This window comes from Bidens hawaiensis, unplaced genomic scaffold, assembly GCF_021521415.1.
Source record: "Bidens hawaiensis isolate Kalapana, Puna unplaced genomic scaffold, B.hawaiensis_p1.1 tig00056909_1, whole genome shotgun sequence".
In the NCBI taxonomy this organism is placed as follows: Eukaryota; Viridiplantae; Streptophyta; class Magnoliopsida; order Asterales; family Asteraceae; genus Bidens; species Bidens hawaiensis.
The window spans coordinates 6,990-25,553 of NW_027500257.1; the positions used below are offsets into that span (position 1 = coordinate 6,990).

The 18,564-nt window shown below is 39.1% G+C and overlaps 1 protein-coding gene and 1 pseudogene across 1 annotated transcript; both read left to right on the top strand.

The window, feature by feature from the left end:
• The first annotated feature begins 7,607 nt into the window (after nucleotides 1-7,607).
• On the top strand, nucleotides 7,608-12,241 carry LOC143601647 (uncharacterized). The gene is made up of 13 exons (XM_077079006.1): nucleotides 7,608-7,701; nucleotides 7,802-7,960; nucleotides 8,777-9,028; nucleotides 9,099-9,218; nucleotides 9,307-9,387; nucleotides 9,472-9,567; nucleotides 9,644-9,739; nucleotides 9,800-9,853; nucleotides 9,936-10,139; nucleotides 10,207-10,332; nucleotides 11,008-11,073; nucleotides 11,154-11,453; nucleotides 11,535-12,241. Exons 1-13 carry the CDS (start codon nucleotides 7,639-7,641, stop codon nucleotides 12,009-12,011), a joined length of 2,094 nt encoding a protein of 697 aa, XP_076935121.1. The 5' UTR covers nucleotides 7,608-7,638; the 3' UTR covers nucleotides 12,012-12,241.
• Nucleotides 12,242-13,835: 1,594 nt separating this feature from the next.
• LOC143601645 (putative methyltransferase PMT27) lies at nucleotides 13,836-16,908 on the top strand (annotated as a pseudogene).
• Nucleotides 16,909-18,564: the final 1,656 nt, after the last annotated feature.

The following is an 18,564-nucleotide window of genomic DNA, read 5'->3' on the forward strand; positions in this document are numbered from 1 at the left end:
CGGGCCCAGGCGAATCGAAAATGGCTACTAGCAGAAGCCATCCCAAGGTATGTATCTTACTCTTATCATAAATAATCTACGTGTTTAAAGTTATTTATGCTTGATTATTTTAACAGGTCATCGCCGATGTTCGGGCTAGTGATGAGCTCGGGAACTGTGTTGCTGTTCTCTTAAAAGCTTCTAAACAAGCTGGTCGCCAACTGGGTTTTCAAGAAGGTTACCAGTTTGGCTCGACTTCCAAGCTCCCTAAGGAATATGTCTTGGCTGGCTAAGATACTGCTGCCATTCTTATCCAGAAATCAAAGGATTTTGATTCTTTGAAATTTTCTTTGACGGAGCAGATATCTGAGCTTGCTGATAAGGAGGACAGCATCCAACAGTTAAAATCCCTTCTTGAACTTGATGAAGAAAATGAAGAAGAAGAAGGTGCGGGAAGCGAAGGTGCGGGACATAACGATGTCGTGCCATAGATAGATTTTTCTTTTTCTTTGTATTTAAACTCCCTTGTGCCTTGTAATCCCATTTTGTTATGAATAAAGAAGGCTTATTTTTATATCCGGTACACTTTGTTAATTTTTCATAATATAAGTGTTTGGAGGATCTTCTTTGAGTACTAATAAAGGATTACATAACATTACAAGTCTTAAATAACTGAAATGGAAATTTCTATAACTGAGGCATAAGCCAAATTACAAGAAGTGAAATTACATAGGTTGTGAACGTCTAATTAGGCACGCAGGCCAAAAAGGAAGAACAAACTACATGTAGCATTTCTTTAGTTGGGCTCCATTCCAAGTTCTGGGGATCTCAGTCCCATCCAACTTTTCTAACTTGTAGGCACCTTTGAATAAAACTTTCTGGATTTTATAAGGTCCTTCGCAAGTTGGAGCCAACTTGCCCGGGGGCTCTTGCCCGGAAGCTTTGTTATTGCGGAAGACAAAGTCTCCCGCGTCAAATTCACATCTTTGGATCCGTGAGTTATAATATTTTTGCAACTAGCGTTTATAATTATGCTTGCGGATCGATGCCAACTCCCTTCTCTCCTCAAGGAGGTTGAGGTTCATCCGGAGTTCTTGATCATTATCCTCGATCATAAGAACTCTGGCGGATGGGATCCCAATCTCGGCCGGGATCATGGCCTCTGTGCCATAGGTTAAACTAAAGGGGGTTACGGAATTACTGGAATTCTTTTGGGTGCGGAAGGCCCATAATACATGGGGTAATTCATCGACCCAACCCGTCCTTTTAGTTCCTAATCTTGCCTTAATTCCTTCTTTAATGGTCCGATTAGTTCTCTCAATTTGACCATTTGCTTGCGGGTGGGCTACAGAGGTGAAGATTTGAGAAATATGCAGCTCTTTTAACCATTCTTGTAACCCACTGTCCGCGAACTTAGTTCCGTTATCGCTAACGAGTTCTAGAGGAAGGCCAAACCGGCATATTATGAATTCCCACAGGAATTTCTTAACACTTGCTGCTGTTATGGAGGCGACCGGTTTAGCTTCTACCCACTTTGTGAAGTAATCGATGCTACTATCAAGAATTTGACACGTCCGGGGGCTTCGGGGAAAGGTCCTATTATGTTAATCGCCCATTTCTGGAACGGCCAAGCTGAAGTGACTGGAACTAACTCGTTTTTTGGTCGTAGCGTGTTAGGGGCATGACGCTGGCATGAATCACACTTTCTGATTTCCTGTACAACATCCAAATGCATTCCTTGCCAATAATATCCGGTGTTCTGCGGGCCAGCGTGAAGACCACATATGCCTTCGTGAACTTCTCTGATCAAATAGTTTGCGTCCTCGGCATCCACACATCAAAGTAGTGGTCCGAGGAAGGAACGTCGGTATAAAAAAAAAACCGTCATGTATTTGATAATTCAAGGCTTTGTGTTTTATCTTCTGGGCCGCCACTTTTTCTTCTGGGAGGATTCCGGATGACAAATAGGCTGTAATGGGTGTCATCCAAGATTCCACTCCAGTTTGAATTTCCAAAACTTGGTTATGTATAACCGACGGGCGATCTAACACTTTGACACGTATGTCTTTAGCAAAGTGTTCGAAGTTTGTTGAAGCTAGTTTGCTAAGAGCATCCGCCGGCTTATTTTCGCTTCTCTTAATATGAATGACTTTGCATGAGGAAAATTGAAGCATTAAATCTTTTGCCTGTGATACATAAGAAGCCATGACATCATTCTTTGCTTCATATGTACCATTGATCTGTCCCACAATCAACATGGAATTCACCCGGGCTTCCAAATGTTTAACCCCAAGTTTTTTGGCTATCTGTAAGCCTACCAAAAAAGCTTCATATTCTGCTTCATTGTTAGTGCTTTTAAAGTCTAACTTTATGGCGTATGTAAATTCATGGCCTTCGGGATTGACTAGCCTGAGGCCTGCGCCGGATCCCTCACTGCTCGAAGCTCCGTTCGTAAATAAAGACCAAATCTGTCCCAATTCCGGAGGTACTTGGGGTTGCTGCTCAATCAAACATTCTTTTTCTTTGTGGTGCGGGACTTCTGTTACAAAGTCCGCCAACACCTGCACTTTGATTGCTGGCCTAGGTTTATATTCTATCGAGTGCTCACCTAGCTCGATATCCCATTTGGCCAATCGCCCGGACAGTTCTGGTTTACTGAGAACGTTCTTGAGCTTATATCCGGTTAAGACATTGATGGGATGCCTTTGAAGTATCTGCGGAGACGTCGGGCAGCATATACCAGTGCCAAAACAAGTTTTTCGAGCATAGAGTATCTTGTTTCTGGGTCTGATAGCGTTCTGCTGACATAGTAAATCGGCGTTTGAAGATTCTTTCTATCTGTCAGAAGGACGGCCCCGATGGCAATGTCTGAAGCCGATAAGTATAACGTTAAAGGTTCTCCCGCGTGGGGTGCTGTTAACGTGGGCAATTCCATCAAACATTTTTTAATCTCCACAAAAGCTAGCTCTGCTTCCGCGGTCCATTTAAATTGTGCTTTCTTGAGGCAGTTTCTCAGGAAACGATTCAAAGCGACCAATCGACCATTGAGTGTCTGAACTTCCTTGAGGGAAGAAGGAGAAGGCATGCATGCTACAGCTTGAACTTTGTCTGGGTTGGCTTTGAAGCCCGCACCCATGACAATTACTCCAAGAAACTTTCCTTCCTCCATTCCGAATGAACATTTGGCTGGATTTAGCTTCATGTTAATACTCCTCAAGGTTTCAAATGTCTCTTCAATATCTCTCAACATCTGGTATTCCTCAACACTTTTAATTACGAGATCATCCATGTAAACCTCCAGATTTCGACCAATTTGATCTTTAAACGCTATGTCCATTAATCGTTGATATGTGGCTCCTGCGTTTTTCAGTCCGGAAGGCATCATTTTATAACAAAAGGTACCTTGATCGGTACGAAACGTTGTTTTGTCTTCATCACCAGCTGCCATGCGGATCTGATGATAGCCTTTGTAGGCATCCAGGAAGCATTTGAATTTAAATGGTGCCACAGCATCAACCTTGAGGTCTATTTCCTGCAAAGGATAACAATCCTTAGGACATGCTTTATTTAGATCTTTAAAATCTATACACATCAGCCATGTCCCGTTGCTCTTGGGGACGATAACTGGGTTAGTGACCCAAGTCTGATAACGGATTGGACGGATAATCCCAGCTTGTAGGAGGTCTTGGACTTGTTCATTCATCGCCTTTGTTTGTTCCGGACCCATCTTATGTTGTTTTTGAACAATTGGAGTAAACAATGGGTTTACCCTTAATTTGTGTTCCGCAATGCTCCGCGGGACGCCAGTCATGTCCGCGGGTTGCCATGCGAAAACATCAATATTTTTTTATAATAACTGTTTCAGGAAAGTCCGTACTATCTCGGAGATAGTAGGTCCAATTGTTACAGTTTGATCAGGAAAATTTTTGTTCAAAACCCATTTTTCCGGTTCAATCCTCAAAGTTTGTTTTGGAATCTTGCTGGGTTTTGAACTCTCAGTCGCAAAACAATGTCGATTGACATGAATTATTGCTATGCCGGTGCAGGTTGGAACTCCTACTGCACCGTGTGTCGTGGACGGATGCGCATTGAAGTCACCAATTGCTTCTCGTCCGAGAATAATGTCATGTTTCGATGTTGCTGGTAGGACCAAAAATTCGACCTCCTTGGTCATCGAATGAGTTCCGTCACTTAGGGTAACCGGGAATGAGATTACCCCTCGCGGATGCATTATTTCCCCTCCAAACCCTGAGACTGGAGCGTGGATAGGTTTTAGTCTTTCCTTATCTTCTTCATCAAGCTGGTCGAAGCATTGTTCATACATAATGTCCGATGTACTACCGGTGTCGAAGAAGACGTATTGGGAACGATAATGTCCGAAGAGGGCAGTGATGATCAGGGGATTCTTGTTGTTTGGGCCCCCTTGATTCGTGGGAAGATTACTGGCTCGTTCTTCCACTCCTCATCATCAGATTCTTTCCTCTTTTTCCCTGTGTCGTATCCGCCTTGTATCATGTGGACGTTTAAATCTTTAACTTGCTTTTTTCTTGAGCCTTGGTTGTCCCGAACTGGAGTTTTACCGTTATCAGGCTTCCCATTTTTCACCAAGTGCCCAAGTTTTCCAGATTTCACGGCTGCCTCGATTTCACTTTTTAATGTTCTACAATCGTTCGTATTATGACCGATGTCGTTATGATACGAGCAATGCTTCTTGGCATCTAAGAATGACCTTCTTGTCAGTGGCTATGGTTTTCTAAAACTTATATTTTCTGTGGTGAGAATTTCAGCATGAGTCTTTGAAAGAGGAGTCCAATTATTGGGGCCTCGGTTCGAGGGTCTCGCTTTGTTCTTGTTGCCTATGAGGGATCTTGCATCGAATGGTTTTGACACTTCTACACTTGGCTGAAGTCTTGACCAGATAGGCCCTCTCGCCTGTTTATTGGGTCTCGGTGTCTGAAATTCGACTTTAAATTTTTGCTTCGGATTACCATTCCTCAAAGTTTTTTCAGTGTTAGCATACAATTTTGCCGCAGTCATAAGATCGTCCCACTCCTTTGGCATTCCATCTCTGCCAGTGAGTGTGCGGACTAGATCGTCACACTTGACATTCTTGCGGAAGGCACCACGAAGCATGTCTTTGCTTATCCCACCGATGTTTAGACTTTCGTCATTGAATCTGGTGATAAAATCTTCTATGGACTCGTTATCTCGGCGGACGACATCCAAAAATTTCTGATTGATCTCGTGTATGTTTCTTCTACTGGCTGAACTGTTGAGAAAATTTTTTTACGGGGTCATCCCAGCTAGAAACTTGACCATCAGGCAACTTCTCAAACCATTCTCTCGCTGCCCCTGTTAGTGTCAATACAAACATGTGACACCAATAAGGGAGCGTCCAACCACTGACACCACCTACTGCCACGAAGTTCTGGAGATGATCACTTGGATCAGTCATACCATTGTATTTACCTACCGATGTAGGTATTTTAGCATTAATAGGGAAGGGTGCTGTAGCAATGCTTGCTATGAACTTTGATTTTTCGGCGAAGGCCGCCGGGCGATATGGTTTAGTAAAGTCTCTTTCAGCATTACTATGGTATTCGGTGTGGCGGACTGCGTCCTGCGGACGACTGCTTCTTGCCCGTGAGCTCATCCTACTATCACCGGTATACATACTGTATTCTCCCAGTTGGTAAGTTGAATCGTGACTTATCAAATTCTTCTAAGTAGGATGGCATCCGCATATTCATGCGAGGACGAGGGCGTAACCTCGGTAATTCGCCAAACTCTGACTCCGTCTGTTGGCTGTAGCGGATCTGTCTTCCTCTCACTGTTGGTGGAGGAGAAGGGGATCTCCTGGGAGATTCTTCATAATTCAAGGTGGGAGCATGAAGTCGTTCATCCCGCTTTCTGCGCTCATATTCGGCCACCAAACTTTGTTGTTGCACATGTAGCCACTCCTCGGGAGTTAGCTTTCCTCTGGATTTGGAATTACGTTGATGGGACCTCGCCATGTCAGAGTCGCCTGAATCATCCTCCAGATCCAACACTGACTGGTTTCGACTAGTCTCTTCCGTAATTCGTCTGAGGTTACCCAAATTAGAACCTTCCGGTGCCGAGACACGTCCCATGTCTGTGGGAGTGGGGCCGGTTGGTGTTGTAACATTTTCTAGGGTAAAACCCCCAGGTTTTACGTCAATGCTTCGTGACCCCGGAGCTGTGACACATTCAAGAGTACGACCACTTGGAGTCGTAATACGTGCAAAAACACTGAGACCCGGAGGTGCTTCTGTGTTAGTTACACGTGACTCAGGTGCAAGGGTTCCCGTCGGCCCTTCAGGAAGTTTACTCATATCGAACGAACCAAAAAACCAACGAAAACTATTGATGTTCTAACACCAAACACGGATGGCGCCAATGAAGAAACACGGATCCTTCCCCAGGTAGGGGTCCTGGATCCAATGATTAGAAACAAATGTAATTAGGTTGTGTCGACAAAGAAATAACATCCAAGGCCCTCACTACAACGACTTAATGTCAAGTACGTATTGGAGTCATCAAAAGGGTAAAGTATACTCTATAGGGACAAAAGGGCATTTACGGTGCCTAAGCCCTCTTTGCACTTAAACGGAATAACAACTTGTCCTGGATGTTTCATTACAGGTTCCTCAAAAAGTGATTATATAAATGGCACTCTTCTCTCTCTACTCTTATGCTTAATATCCTTTGTCGATTCTTATTTTCCAAACTCTAAAGACACATACTTATTGTCATACCGGTGAGTGATGACAAGGAGAAATTCGCTCTTCTCAGTAAGAGAAATCTGAATGAGACGAGCCACTCTCTGACACTGTTTCTAAACTTTAGTCCCATGGCCGATAAATAACAACCTAACCTTTTCCTTGGTGTAAATTTGGAAACTAAGAGGGTATGACTAATCTTTTGAAAATAGTCAATCGAGGTACCCATTCTATGACAGCTCTTAACTTTCCCTCTATTTTGGTTCCTTTAGTTGCTCATTTGATTTCTCAAAAAGCAATAAACCATTTGAAAAAGCTCTATTTTAAAGCCTTTGAAAATTGATTATTTGATTTTTCTTTCATATAAACAAATAAGCAATTTGTAAAAGATTAGTCAAACGTCCTCTAAATAGACAAAATTTCATGGTGAAGTTTTATTTAGGGATTAGCTCGGTACCGTACCGGTAGCGAAAATACCGATCCCGAAATTTGCAATTCTTGGTACCAGTACCGAAATATTCAGTTCAGTATCGGTACCGAAGGTAAAAAATCAGGAAATACCGGTATTAGTACTCCTGAAACTCAAAATTTTGGTGCCAATTCGGTACCAATTTCATTACCGGTACCGAATTTGCTACTATCTAATTTAACAACTATACGTAATTCAGTAGTAACATAAGCTTGAAAAGGGTTAGTAATGTAGATCCTGCAAATATTAGGGTGAAATTAGCAAAAGAAATGAGTGAAAAGATCCATCAGCAGAGCACGCTCGAGTCGACTCGAAACCGTCGTCTTCTGCAAATTGGTCTTCAGCTCATCTTATTCTCCACAAATCGATCTGATTAAATTAATTAAGCATAAGCATAAGCATAAGCATAAGCATAAGCATAAGCATAAGCATAATTAGCAGACGATCAGTATGAGGAAGCGAGATTTAGCAATTCTTATGCTTGCCGCCTTCGCCATTTTCTTCTCTCTTCAGGTAGTAGTTAGTTATCTCAATTCATTCATTGACCTAATTCAAATTAAATGATTAATTTTGTTTAACTAATCACTTGTTTATAATAAAATATATCAATCAGCACGAAGGCGATTTCTCGTTCAAGGAGGCGTGGTACCATCTGACAGACGAGTATCCGATCAAATACGAAGGGGAACGTCTTCCTCCGCCTATTGTCTCTGATCTTAACGGTGATGGCAAGAAGGAGGTCCTTGTGGCCACTCATGACGCTAAAATTCAGGTATTTTATCTATTTAGGGTTTTAATTAGCAACCATATTTATTTAGCTTTGTGTGTTTGGGAACTTAATTAGGTATTTGTTGCTGCTGCACCTATACTTCTAACTTTTAACCAATTGGAATTGTTATTACAACTATACAGTGCAAGAACAAATGCCTAATTAGTTGAGCTCTTAGACCATCACGTATGGACATTCGGATGCTGACGTGGCTCCAATGACACCATTGGAACACCACGCCGCCCATTTCCTGGTCACTAGTGGCGTGAGGGAGTGACCACCCTCACGCCGGTCGTTAGGGGAAGGACCAATCAGAAATTTTGTTCTTTTCCCCTTTTCTTTTTCATATCTTTTTGTTACTAAATAATTTAAATAAAAAGGAATGGTAGAGGATGATGGAGATGAGGTGTTACATAGGTTGAGTGGTGGGGTTGAATGATGGAGGAAAAACTGAATTGGCGAATGATGGAAAATGGTGTAAAACATCATAGCCTTAGCTGTGTTTATCATCATCATCTTAAGTTGAGCTTAGAGTCCCTAATTAGTTACTTGTTGGTCTCGGTGTCTTTTGTTTATGTAACAACTGCTAAACACTTCTGAATCTTTACCTTTTTTGTACGCTTTGATTGATTCTAATGATAGACTTTTAGTATTCCGTTTGCTTGCAAATCATTGTAACTTTTTTGTTAGTCAAGTTTCATATCATATAAGCTATATGTATTTATGTGTTTCATTGAGTTTAGCCTACTTAATTACCTACTGGATATCAGTAATTGAGCAAAATTACAGCTTTGTGACATCTTATACTTACTGATGTAGGTTTTGGAGCCTCACTCAAGGCGTGTGGATGAAGGGTTTAGTGAGGCGCGTGTTCTTGCAGAGGTGAGCTTGTTACCTGATAAGATCCGGGTAGCTTCGGGCAGACGAGCAGTGGCCATGGCAACAGGGGTGGTTGACCGAACTTTCAAACGTGGTCAAGTACAAAAACAGGTCTTGGTTGTTGTGACATCAGGTTGGTCCATTATGTGCTTTGATCACAACCTGCAGAAACTATGGGAGACAAACGTTCAGGTGAGAGCACGAAAGGCAATTTTGGAATCATAGTGTATGTGATCAAATTAATAAACTTTTACTGTTTTAGGAGGATTTTCCACATAATGCTCACCATAGAGAGATATCTATCTCTGTAAGTAATTATACATTAAAACATGGAGATGCTGGTCTTGTAATTGTTGGTGGACGAATGGAAATGCAGCCACATGTATGTTTTTTTCTCAACTTTTTTGAATTTGATCAAACAATATTACATAGTGAACTTTAGAATTATATTACTAATTTCCTTATTTCAGATGCACCTAGATCCTTTTGAAGAAATACAAATGGCTAAAGAAAATGCAGATCAACATAGAAGAAGTGCAAGTGAAAAAGAAGTAAGTAATTGCAAATTAATTTCTGTATCATATTTTTTAATCAAACATTTCATTTCATTTCTTTTCTTTTGTTTTTGTTTTTAGTCTGCAGATGCTTCTGCTGCTGTGGATTTACGACATTTTGCATTTTATGCTTATGCGGGGCGAACGGGTACACTTCGCTGGAGTAGAAAGAATGAGGTTATTTAAGTTAATGCTGAGCACGAAAACTATACTATATTTTCATTTACTTTAAGTTATTATTGTTGAATAATAGAACATTGAAGCGGCTCCTTCAGAAGAATCAAGACTAATCCCACAACATAATTATAAGCTAGATGTTCATGCTCTTAATACACGTCGACCAGGAGAGGTACTCAAAACACATGTTTTATATATCTTAATCATTGTTTCTGAACATTTTCATTTGTAGTTTGAATGCAGGGAGTTTAGAGAATCAATTCTTGGAATTATGCCACATCACTGGGTGAGTGAAAGGAGTTTGCTTTTCATTTTTTTAAATTTTTTTTATTTTTTTAAAATCACCTGACAAGTTTTGTGTGCCACAGGATAGACGGGAGGATACAATGTTAAAGCTGGCCCACTTTAGGCGACACAAAAGGAAGGCAGTCAAGAGAACACCTGGAAAAACTTCAAATTACCCTTTTCACAAGCCGGAGGAAAACCATCCTCCTGGGAAAGACTCAACAAAAAAGATTTCAAATTTAATTGGAAAAGCTGCAAATTTTGCAAACTCAGCCAAGACAAAAAAGGTAAATTTTGGAAATTTGTTTTGGTATTTTTACATGTTACTGAAGGAATTTTATGATCTTTTTGCAGGCATCACCTTATGTTCCGACAATTACAAATTACACACAGCTTTGGTGGGTACCAAATGTCGTTGTGGCTCATGCAAAAGAAGGGATTGAGGTTTTGCATTTGGCATCCGGTCGCACGTTATGCAAGGTAACATCACGCTTTTGAAACTAAGTGAACGTTCAGTGAACCGTTCGGCAGGAAGTTTGTTGATGTTCGTTTATTTAATGAACGAGCGAACATGTACAACTTTTTTTTATTCATCTAGTTAAATGAGCGAACATGAATCATGTCTCGTTTGCTCATTTATGTTCATCATTTACGCTCGTTTTCGCTTACTTATGTGTGTTATAAGTCCGTTCGTTTATATATTCAGTTAAAAGTTTTAGACCCATCACAATTTAGTCTAGCTTTATTAGATTTCTAGGCCGACAGGATTGATGTTCACGTTTAATTATAATTGGTATACGCTTGGCTATGTTTATTATTCTATGTTTGTTCATTTGTGTTTGTAAACCGTTTGTTTATATATTATTAACAAGCAATCATAAACGAACACGGACACACTCATGTGCTTAAAGAACAAACAGGAACAAAAAAAAACCCGTTCATTTAATCATTTGTGTTCGGTCGTTTGTTCAGTTAAAGATAAACGAACGAACACAAACGTGTTCCATTCGCGTTCTTTCTACTCGTTTACAAGCCAACAAAGCTATATTATTAATTACTACTACAAATATTTGTGTCCATGTATCATGTGTATATCAATTATTTATCCCCATATATATTTTTGTTGAGTTATTTCCAAAATTTTGCTTTCTTCAGCTTCACCTTCAAGAGGGTGGCCTGCATGCTGATATAAATGGAGATGGAGTTCTTGATCATGTCCAGGTTTAGCTTTTGCAGCTTTGAGCTTTTTTTTTTGTCTTATCATTTGTCATTAAATTATATTAATAATATACTGTGTGCAGGCCGTTGGAGGGAATGGTGCTGAACAGACAGTTGTTAGTGGATCAATGGAGGTGTTGAAACCTTGTTGGGCTGTCGCAACGTCTGGTGTACCCGTACGCGAACAGCTTTTTAATGTTTCTATATGTCACCGCTCACATTTCAACATATTCCCTCATGGAGAATATTCTAGAAGCTTTAGTAGATCTGCAGATGTAACTTCACTCGAGGTAGCAACACCAATCCTCATCCCGACAAATGATGGTCATAAACATCGAAAGGGTAGCCATGGAGACATTGTTTTTTTAACAAATCGTGGCGAGGTATGAAATATAAATCATTAATATTCTAGTTTTTGTTATTGTTCTTTTAACAAACTAAACCGGTGGGATTGTGTGTGGCAGGTTACAGCGTATTCACCTGGTCTGCATGGACAAGAAGCGATCTGGAATTGGCAGCTGTTGACTGGTGCAACATGGTCAAACCTTCCGTCACCAGCAGGGATGATGGATGCTGGTTACGTGGTCCCTACTTTGAAACCGTTTAATTTACGGATGCATGATAATCAGCATTTTATCTTAGCGGCAGGTGATCAAGAGGCGGTAGTAATATCGGCTGGCGGAAGTCCACTGGCTTCCATTGACCTTCCTGCACCACCAACTCATGCCTTGGTTGATGCGGATTTTTCAAATGATGGGTTAACTGATCTTATTGTTGTGACTTCTAATGGGGTGTATGGGTTTGTTCAAACGAGGCAACCGGGGGCTCTGTTTTTTAGCACACTTGTTGGCTGCTTAATTGTTGTGATGGGGGTTATATTTGTCAGTCAACATTTGAACTCAATGAAGGGAAAACCTCGAGTTCCATCGGGCCACATTTGAAAAAGATTGACCAGAGATGGTTTACAAAGATGATGTAAGGTGTTTAATGAAACAATGAAGTGTCTTTATTTGTTTTTAAGTTGGTTGTTAAGAGAGGTGCTATGAGGTTGTAGTATAAGAGGGTTTTATGTATACAAACTCGCGGACTGGTAGACCATTTAGTCATTATGCAGTTTCATTTTTGTAAATTCGGTTATGGTGTTGGTTAGAGAGTGAAAGAGTCTATTTGCAAGATCTTTACTTTATTTAGCCAAAAGTCTTTAAAGTAAATGCGCAAGTACTAAATCTGTAGATACACATATTTTATCAGAGTGATTTCAAGGCATGGAGGAGCTGTTGATTAGATGTGATTTCATCTCTCCATAAGATTAATATTACGGGTTAGCATTCTGAAATTACTAATTTGCCCTCAAATTGAATTGGATAACTATTAAGCGTTTTGGTAGTAACTTAGTTTTCTAATTTTAGTTTCAAGAAATAAATGTAGAAGTTGGAGATGTGAAACCTATAAAGATGTTTGTGAGATTGCATGGCTACTTGAGAAAAGTTGTGTAGATTAATAGAAAGGTTTGTGGGAAGGTTGCTTGTAGGTGGTGTTAATGATTGTCATACTACAGGCGACAGTGAAAGACACACCACGTAGAAACCACCTAGGCAAAGGGGTGATCACACTGAGGAGTGCTATGGTTAGTGAAAGGCGAGGTGTTGCTTTCTGATTGGCTCCACCAAAATATAAATATTATTAAAAACTAAGCCATCTCCTTTCACGTGTGAAAATTAACCAAACTCATTTTCACATTCACTTAAAGGGTGAGGGGTAGCGTGGTAAGAGTGACGGCTATGTGGCATATTCCATTTTCACGGTCGCATAACATAACCTTTGGCCTAAAGGTTTGTTTGTAGAGGCTTTTAGCTTTATGACCCTTTATGATAGATGCTATAAAAGGATTTGTGGGATAACTTTGTCTTTTAAAACTGTGCTTAGAATTTCACAAAATCAACGGGTATAAGTAGTGGCAAAAGCGCTAGGATATTCAGAAGATTTCGGTTTATACTCGTTGGTATTCCATGGTGAACGTATTTGCATTGTTGATGTTCTTCGGTTTGATGTGAACCTTAGCATAGACGAGGAACAAACCGAGTTAAGCAAAATGTAACCGTATTAACCATATCAAACAAATACCCGATGGTTCAGTAAAGTCGTTTAATTATGAAAACCAAAAATTGAGGTTCAGTTTTGGTTTTTGTGTGTGGTATACTGGTATATATAATCGATCAACAATTATCGAGCAGGCATGTTATTGCTAGCTTGTGTGATTTGAGGACCTTCTTGATGTGAAATAAACAAAATTTTGTCTATGCTCTTTGCCTGTTCTAACTCAAAGGATATTAGAAGTTGATTTTATCATGAAGCTGCTACTACATGTGTTATGTTACACACTAAAATAATGATTTCTTTCTTGATATATACTGTATAAAAAACAACATAATATTTATCATCAACATCTATATATAGACACACATACACACAAGAAGCTATTATGAGCTAAATTAGATTATGCAAGACCATTTGTGAGAAATGGTAGAGAAATAACAATAATAATGTGTAAGACTAAGAGAGAAAAAAGGGCAAGGCAGAAATGTGGCAACAAATGCAATACCCTTGTCTTTTGGATCTTGACAATCTAATTTTTTTCTTTCTTACAAACTTACTAAAAAACTTCTCTTTGTGATTGTAACCATCATGCCCACCGGAAAACACCGCGCAAACAAGCGATCTTCTAGTGGTTCCTATGCATCCACCATCTCCACCCTTGTCGTTGTATGCATATTCATGTTAGTGTCTGGATGCTCACTTCCAACTCCTATGCTTCCTCAAACAAACCCATAGCCAAGATCACCATCCGCAAGATCCCCATCGACCCTCCTGCTTTTGAAGACAACCCGGGTGACCTTCCTGAAGATGCCATCCAACCGGACGATGGTTCAGGAACACGCTTTGACCACCCGACCACCAGGTCAAATGTTACCAAACCACAAGTTGACAAACAACCACGTGTTGAAAAGGAAGCTGAAGAGACTCAAAATCAAAATGTTGAGCGAGTCCCGACGTTTGATAACACTACGGGCGTTGAAGAAAAGAAAACTCGTAAACATGCATACGTGGCAGATGTCAGTAAAACGGGTGCGATGAAAAATGAGGAAAATGATGTATCAGAGGACGAACAAAAGAAAAATCAAAATGATATGCAGACGGACGCGTCAAGTGGCAAGGATACCGAAGAGCATGATGTAACCGAAGACGAACAAGAACAAACACAAAATGATCAAATACAAACGAACGAAGAAAAACTAATAGAAACTGAAAACCGTTCAGAAAATAAAACAAAAATGCCAGTGGATGAAGTAAAAAAAACAGACAGCACCGCTATTGCCATCATAGCACCGACTAAAGACTCAAAGGCGACGACAAGCAGTGGGACAATGATGGTTGGTGGAAGTTCTTCCGGGATTCCAATGGAGTCAAATGAGTCAAAGAGAGGATGGAAGACTCAAGCGGGTCAGTCACACAACGAAAAAGAACGACTAAGTGATGTCGCTGGCGTGGCACCCGGTTACAAATGGGAATTATGCAATGTTACAACTGGGACAGATTTTATACCTTGTTTGGATAATGAAAAAGCAATCAAGAAACTGGCTGGTAGGAATCATTATGAGCATAGGGAACGACATTGCCCAGAGGTGGGTCCCACGTGTCTTGTACCGATACCCGAGGGTTACAGGACATCGATTCCATGGCCTCATAGCAGAGATAAGGTATAGTTTTACTATATTATTATAATATGTTGATACTTAATATCATACATATTTGGTCATGTTTAAATGATAATATAAAGATGTAAATGCATAATGTACCACACAAGTCATTAGCAAATGTAAAGGGCCACCAGAATTGGGTCAAAGTGACTGGAGAATTTCTTACTTTCCCGGGAGGTGGAACTCAGTTTATACACGGTGCTCTGCATTATATTGACATGCTACAACAGGTAATAAGTTAATCAATTTAATTAAGTTATTTAAGTAGTTATAAAGTATGAATAATTCGCGGGGCTTTCATTTAACGCAGGCAGTGCCAGAGATTGAATGGGGAAAGCACACTAGAGTAGTTTTAGATGTAGGGTGTGGTGTAGCAAGTTTTGGAGGCTATCTTTTTGACAGAAATACCCTTACAATGTCGTTTGCGTCTAATGATGAACACGAGTCTCAAATTCAGTTTGCACTTGAAAGAGGAATACCTGCTATTTCTGCTGTTATGGGCACTCGTCGGCTACCATTTCCAAGCAACGTTTATGATCTTATACATTGTGCTCGGTGTAGAGTACCCTGGCACAAAGAAGGTTCAAACATGAACTTTTTTGTTTATTTCATAAAAAAAATACTAGCTTTAGTCTTTAGAACCTGAAATACCATATGAACTGAGTTAATATTCTTTCTCTTAAGGTGGAAAGCTTCTTCTGGAGGTTAATCGTCTGCTTCGTCCGGGAGGTTATTTTGTTTGGTCAGCAACGCCTGTGTACCGAAAAGATGGAGAGGATGCAAAAATATGGGAAGGTATTGTTAAATAATATTCATGATTAATAAAATTATATTAACTTTAAGTAACTAAAATAAAATAAAAAACTTACACTCAGAAATGTCGGCTTTAACTGTTGCAATGTGTTGGGAGCTTGTTACTATCACTAAAGATGAACTCAATGAAGTTGATGCAACCATCTACAGAAAACCAGAATCAAATGAATGCTACAGTGGAAGAAAAGTACAAGAACACCAATGTGTAAACCGGATGATGATCCAAATGCTGCATGGTAAACATGTAAAGAATAAAGAAAAAATAGATCAAATTTAACTTTTAACTTTGTAATTTATAAATAAATTATTCGAGTTTTTTTTGGCAGGTACATACCTCTACAGGCATGTATGCACAACAACCCAATCGGAGACATAGAGAGAGGTTCAAGATGGCCCGAAGACTGGCCCGTTAGGGTCCAAACACCGCCGTATTGGTTAACCAACTCCCATATGGGAATTTATGGAAAACCATTTCCAGATGACTTTAAAGCAGATTATGATCATTGGAAAAAGATTGTAACCAAATCATATATGAAGGATTTACGGTTAAACTGGGCCAATGTTAGAAATGTTATGGACATGAGAGTTGTTTATGGTGGGTAAGTGCGAAATCAAACATTCGTCTACGTTTAGTTTTAACTATTAAGATACAATTTGAAATCTTACTAATGTATGTTGACCCGTTGTTAACAGGTTTGCTGCAGCATTAAAGGATTTAAAACTATGGGTGATGAATGTAGTGAGCACAAGCTCTCCCGACACGCTGCCAATAATATTCGAGAGGGGTCTTTACGGAATTTACCATGACTGGTGTGAATCTTTTAGCACATACCCTCGAACATATGATCTGCTTCATGCAGACCATCTGTTTTCCATGCTGGCAAAAAGGTGCAAAATCGCACCTGCCTTCGTTGAAATGGATAGAATTTTGAGGCCAGGCGGACAACTGATTGTTCGAGATGATGCCAGCACGATAATGGAAGTTGAAGAGTTGTTAAAGTCACTACATTGGGATATCCTTGCTAAGAAGCAAGGAATATTAAGTGCCCGAAAGTCAACTTGGAGGCCGGATGTTTATGCGGTAGCTTTGTAGTCAAATAGATGATTCTAAATATGAGATGATGCAAATCTTGAAATGTGAGGTAAAACACACATGAAAAAGTGTTGGAAAGTAAGAAGTTAAAAACTTGACATTAAAAGATAATACTGACAGTTTCACTTCTTATTCAGTTTGAACCTAGTAGATCTTGCAACATACCATTCTGAACAGCTTAAATTATTATTTACATAGCATAAAGAAACATTAGTAAATAACTTTAGAGTAATCAAATAACATAACCAGAAATAAGAGAAGAAAAGCTAGCTAACCATCAGCACGATCGACCAATATGTTTCCGGTTCACAAATATCCAACCAGGAAGCACATTCTGGATTTGTACTCGTCATCTGAAAATAACATAACATAGTTTAGTATGTTTATGTTTAACCATTAATTAGACACATATTATTCCAAGTGAAACTGCCTCAAGAAAATGTAAACAGTTAGTTGTCAAAAGAAAGAAAGAAGGATTATTCAACAAATACCTCATAGAAGATCAAGCTCCACAATATAAGGTTGCTCATTTAGTTCACTAAATATGCATTTTGCGCGTAGACAGATAACACCAAGTGTTGTCATATTGTTTCTAACAAACTGTATATTCAATTTATATTATGGTAGAACCATCAACCATATGCTTTCTTCACAAAAACTATACACTACTTTCTTGATTGGAGAAGATTAATAGTTGAATAATAATTAGAAAATAGAAGGCAGCACTATATGCAGCAAGAGGCTATCATAAGTCATAACTACTCATACATTACGCATATCAATTGTAAACGAACCGGATGTTCAGTAAACTATTCGTGAACCGTCCGGCGGAAAGTTGTTTATGTTCGTTTATTAGTAAACGAACTAACATAATCAAAGTATTTGTGTCCGTTTAATTAAACGAACGAGCATGAACGCATGTTTCGTTTGTTTGTTTTTTCTCTATTTATTTATGTTCATTTACATATTAATAGAAAATATATAATTGGCTTTACATTTGTTCGTTTGTGTTCATATCTGTCCGTTTATGTGTGTTTGTTAGATTTTAAACGAAGGAACATAAACGAACACGAACATGTTCGTTTTTAAACAAACAAATATGAGCACAAATATTTGTTCGATTAAGTATTCATGTTCGTTCGGTTCATTTGCAGTCCTAGTCTTCATCACAAATGTGAGAATGTGTGGGGGTTATGATTGATGTTTTTACAAAATAAAAATGTGAGCTGTGTTCGAGTTGAACAATTCAACTTGTCAATCCGACAATTGAATTTTTGAATTTTCCTGACACTCTCCGGGAGCATTTTGTTTATTGAAAATTGACAAAAGGAATTAAAATATGTCAAATGAACTTTGATTTTTTATATACATTATTATTTGGAACCTACGCTTTACGGTAGGACTGTTAAACCAAATAGAAAAACAAACCTAAAATGTTAAACTACACACTCTCTTTATGACGTGTTAAATCACAAAATTTAGAACGAAACGTAAAACATTATCGTAGAAGATGATAAGTAAGTTGAAAAGAAAAAAAGCATTATTCAATCGGCTATCCATTGCGACGCGACCGTTAATTAAAAAAAATAGATGAAAAAACATTGAATACACGCTTGATAGTTTGTATTTATATTAATACTCTAACGTGTTGCAGCGGGATCTTTAAACCAAACAAAAACTTAGAGTTAGAAAATTAAACCATGCACTTATGTTGTAACATTTAAAACTCATAAATTGAATTATAATAATAGTAGTTAAATAAAGTTATGAAGTATAAGGTTTCTTAAACTAAAAGTAATGCATGGGGACTAATTTGAACTATTACTAATA

Coding starts and splice junctions, on each gene's coding strand:
- LOC143601647 (XM_077079006.1), top strand. CDS start 7,639: ATGAGGAAGCGAGATTTAGCAATTCTTATGCTTGCCGCCTTCGCCATT. Junction 9,029..9,098: donor TATGGGAGACAAACGTTCAG/GTGAGAGCACGA, acceptor TTACTGTTTTAG/GAGGATTTTCCACATAATGC. Junction 9,219..9,306: donor GAATGGAAATGCAGCCACAT/GTATGTTTTTTT, acceptor TCCTTATTTCAG/ATGCACCTAGATCCTTTTGA.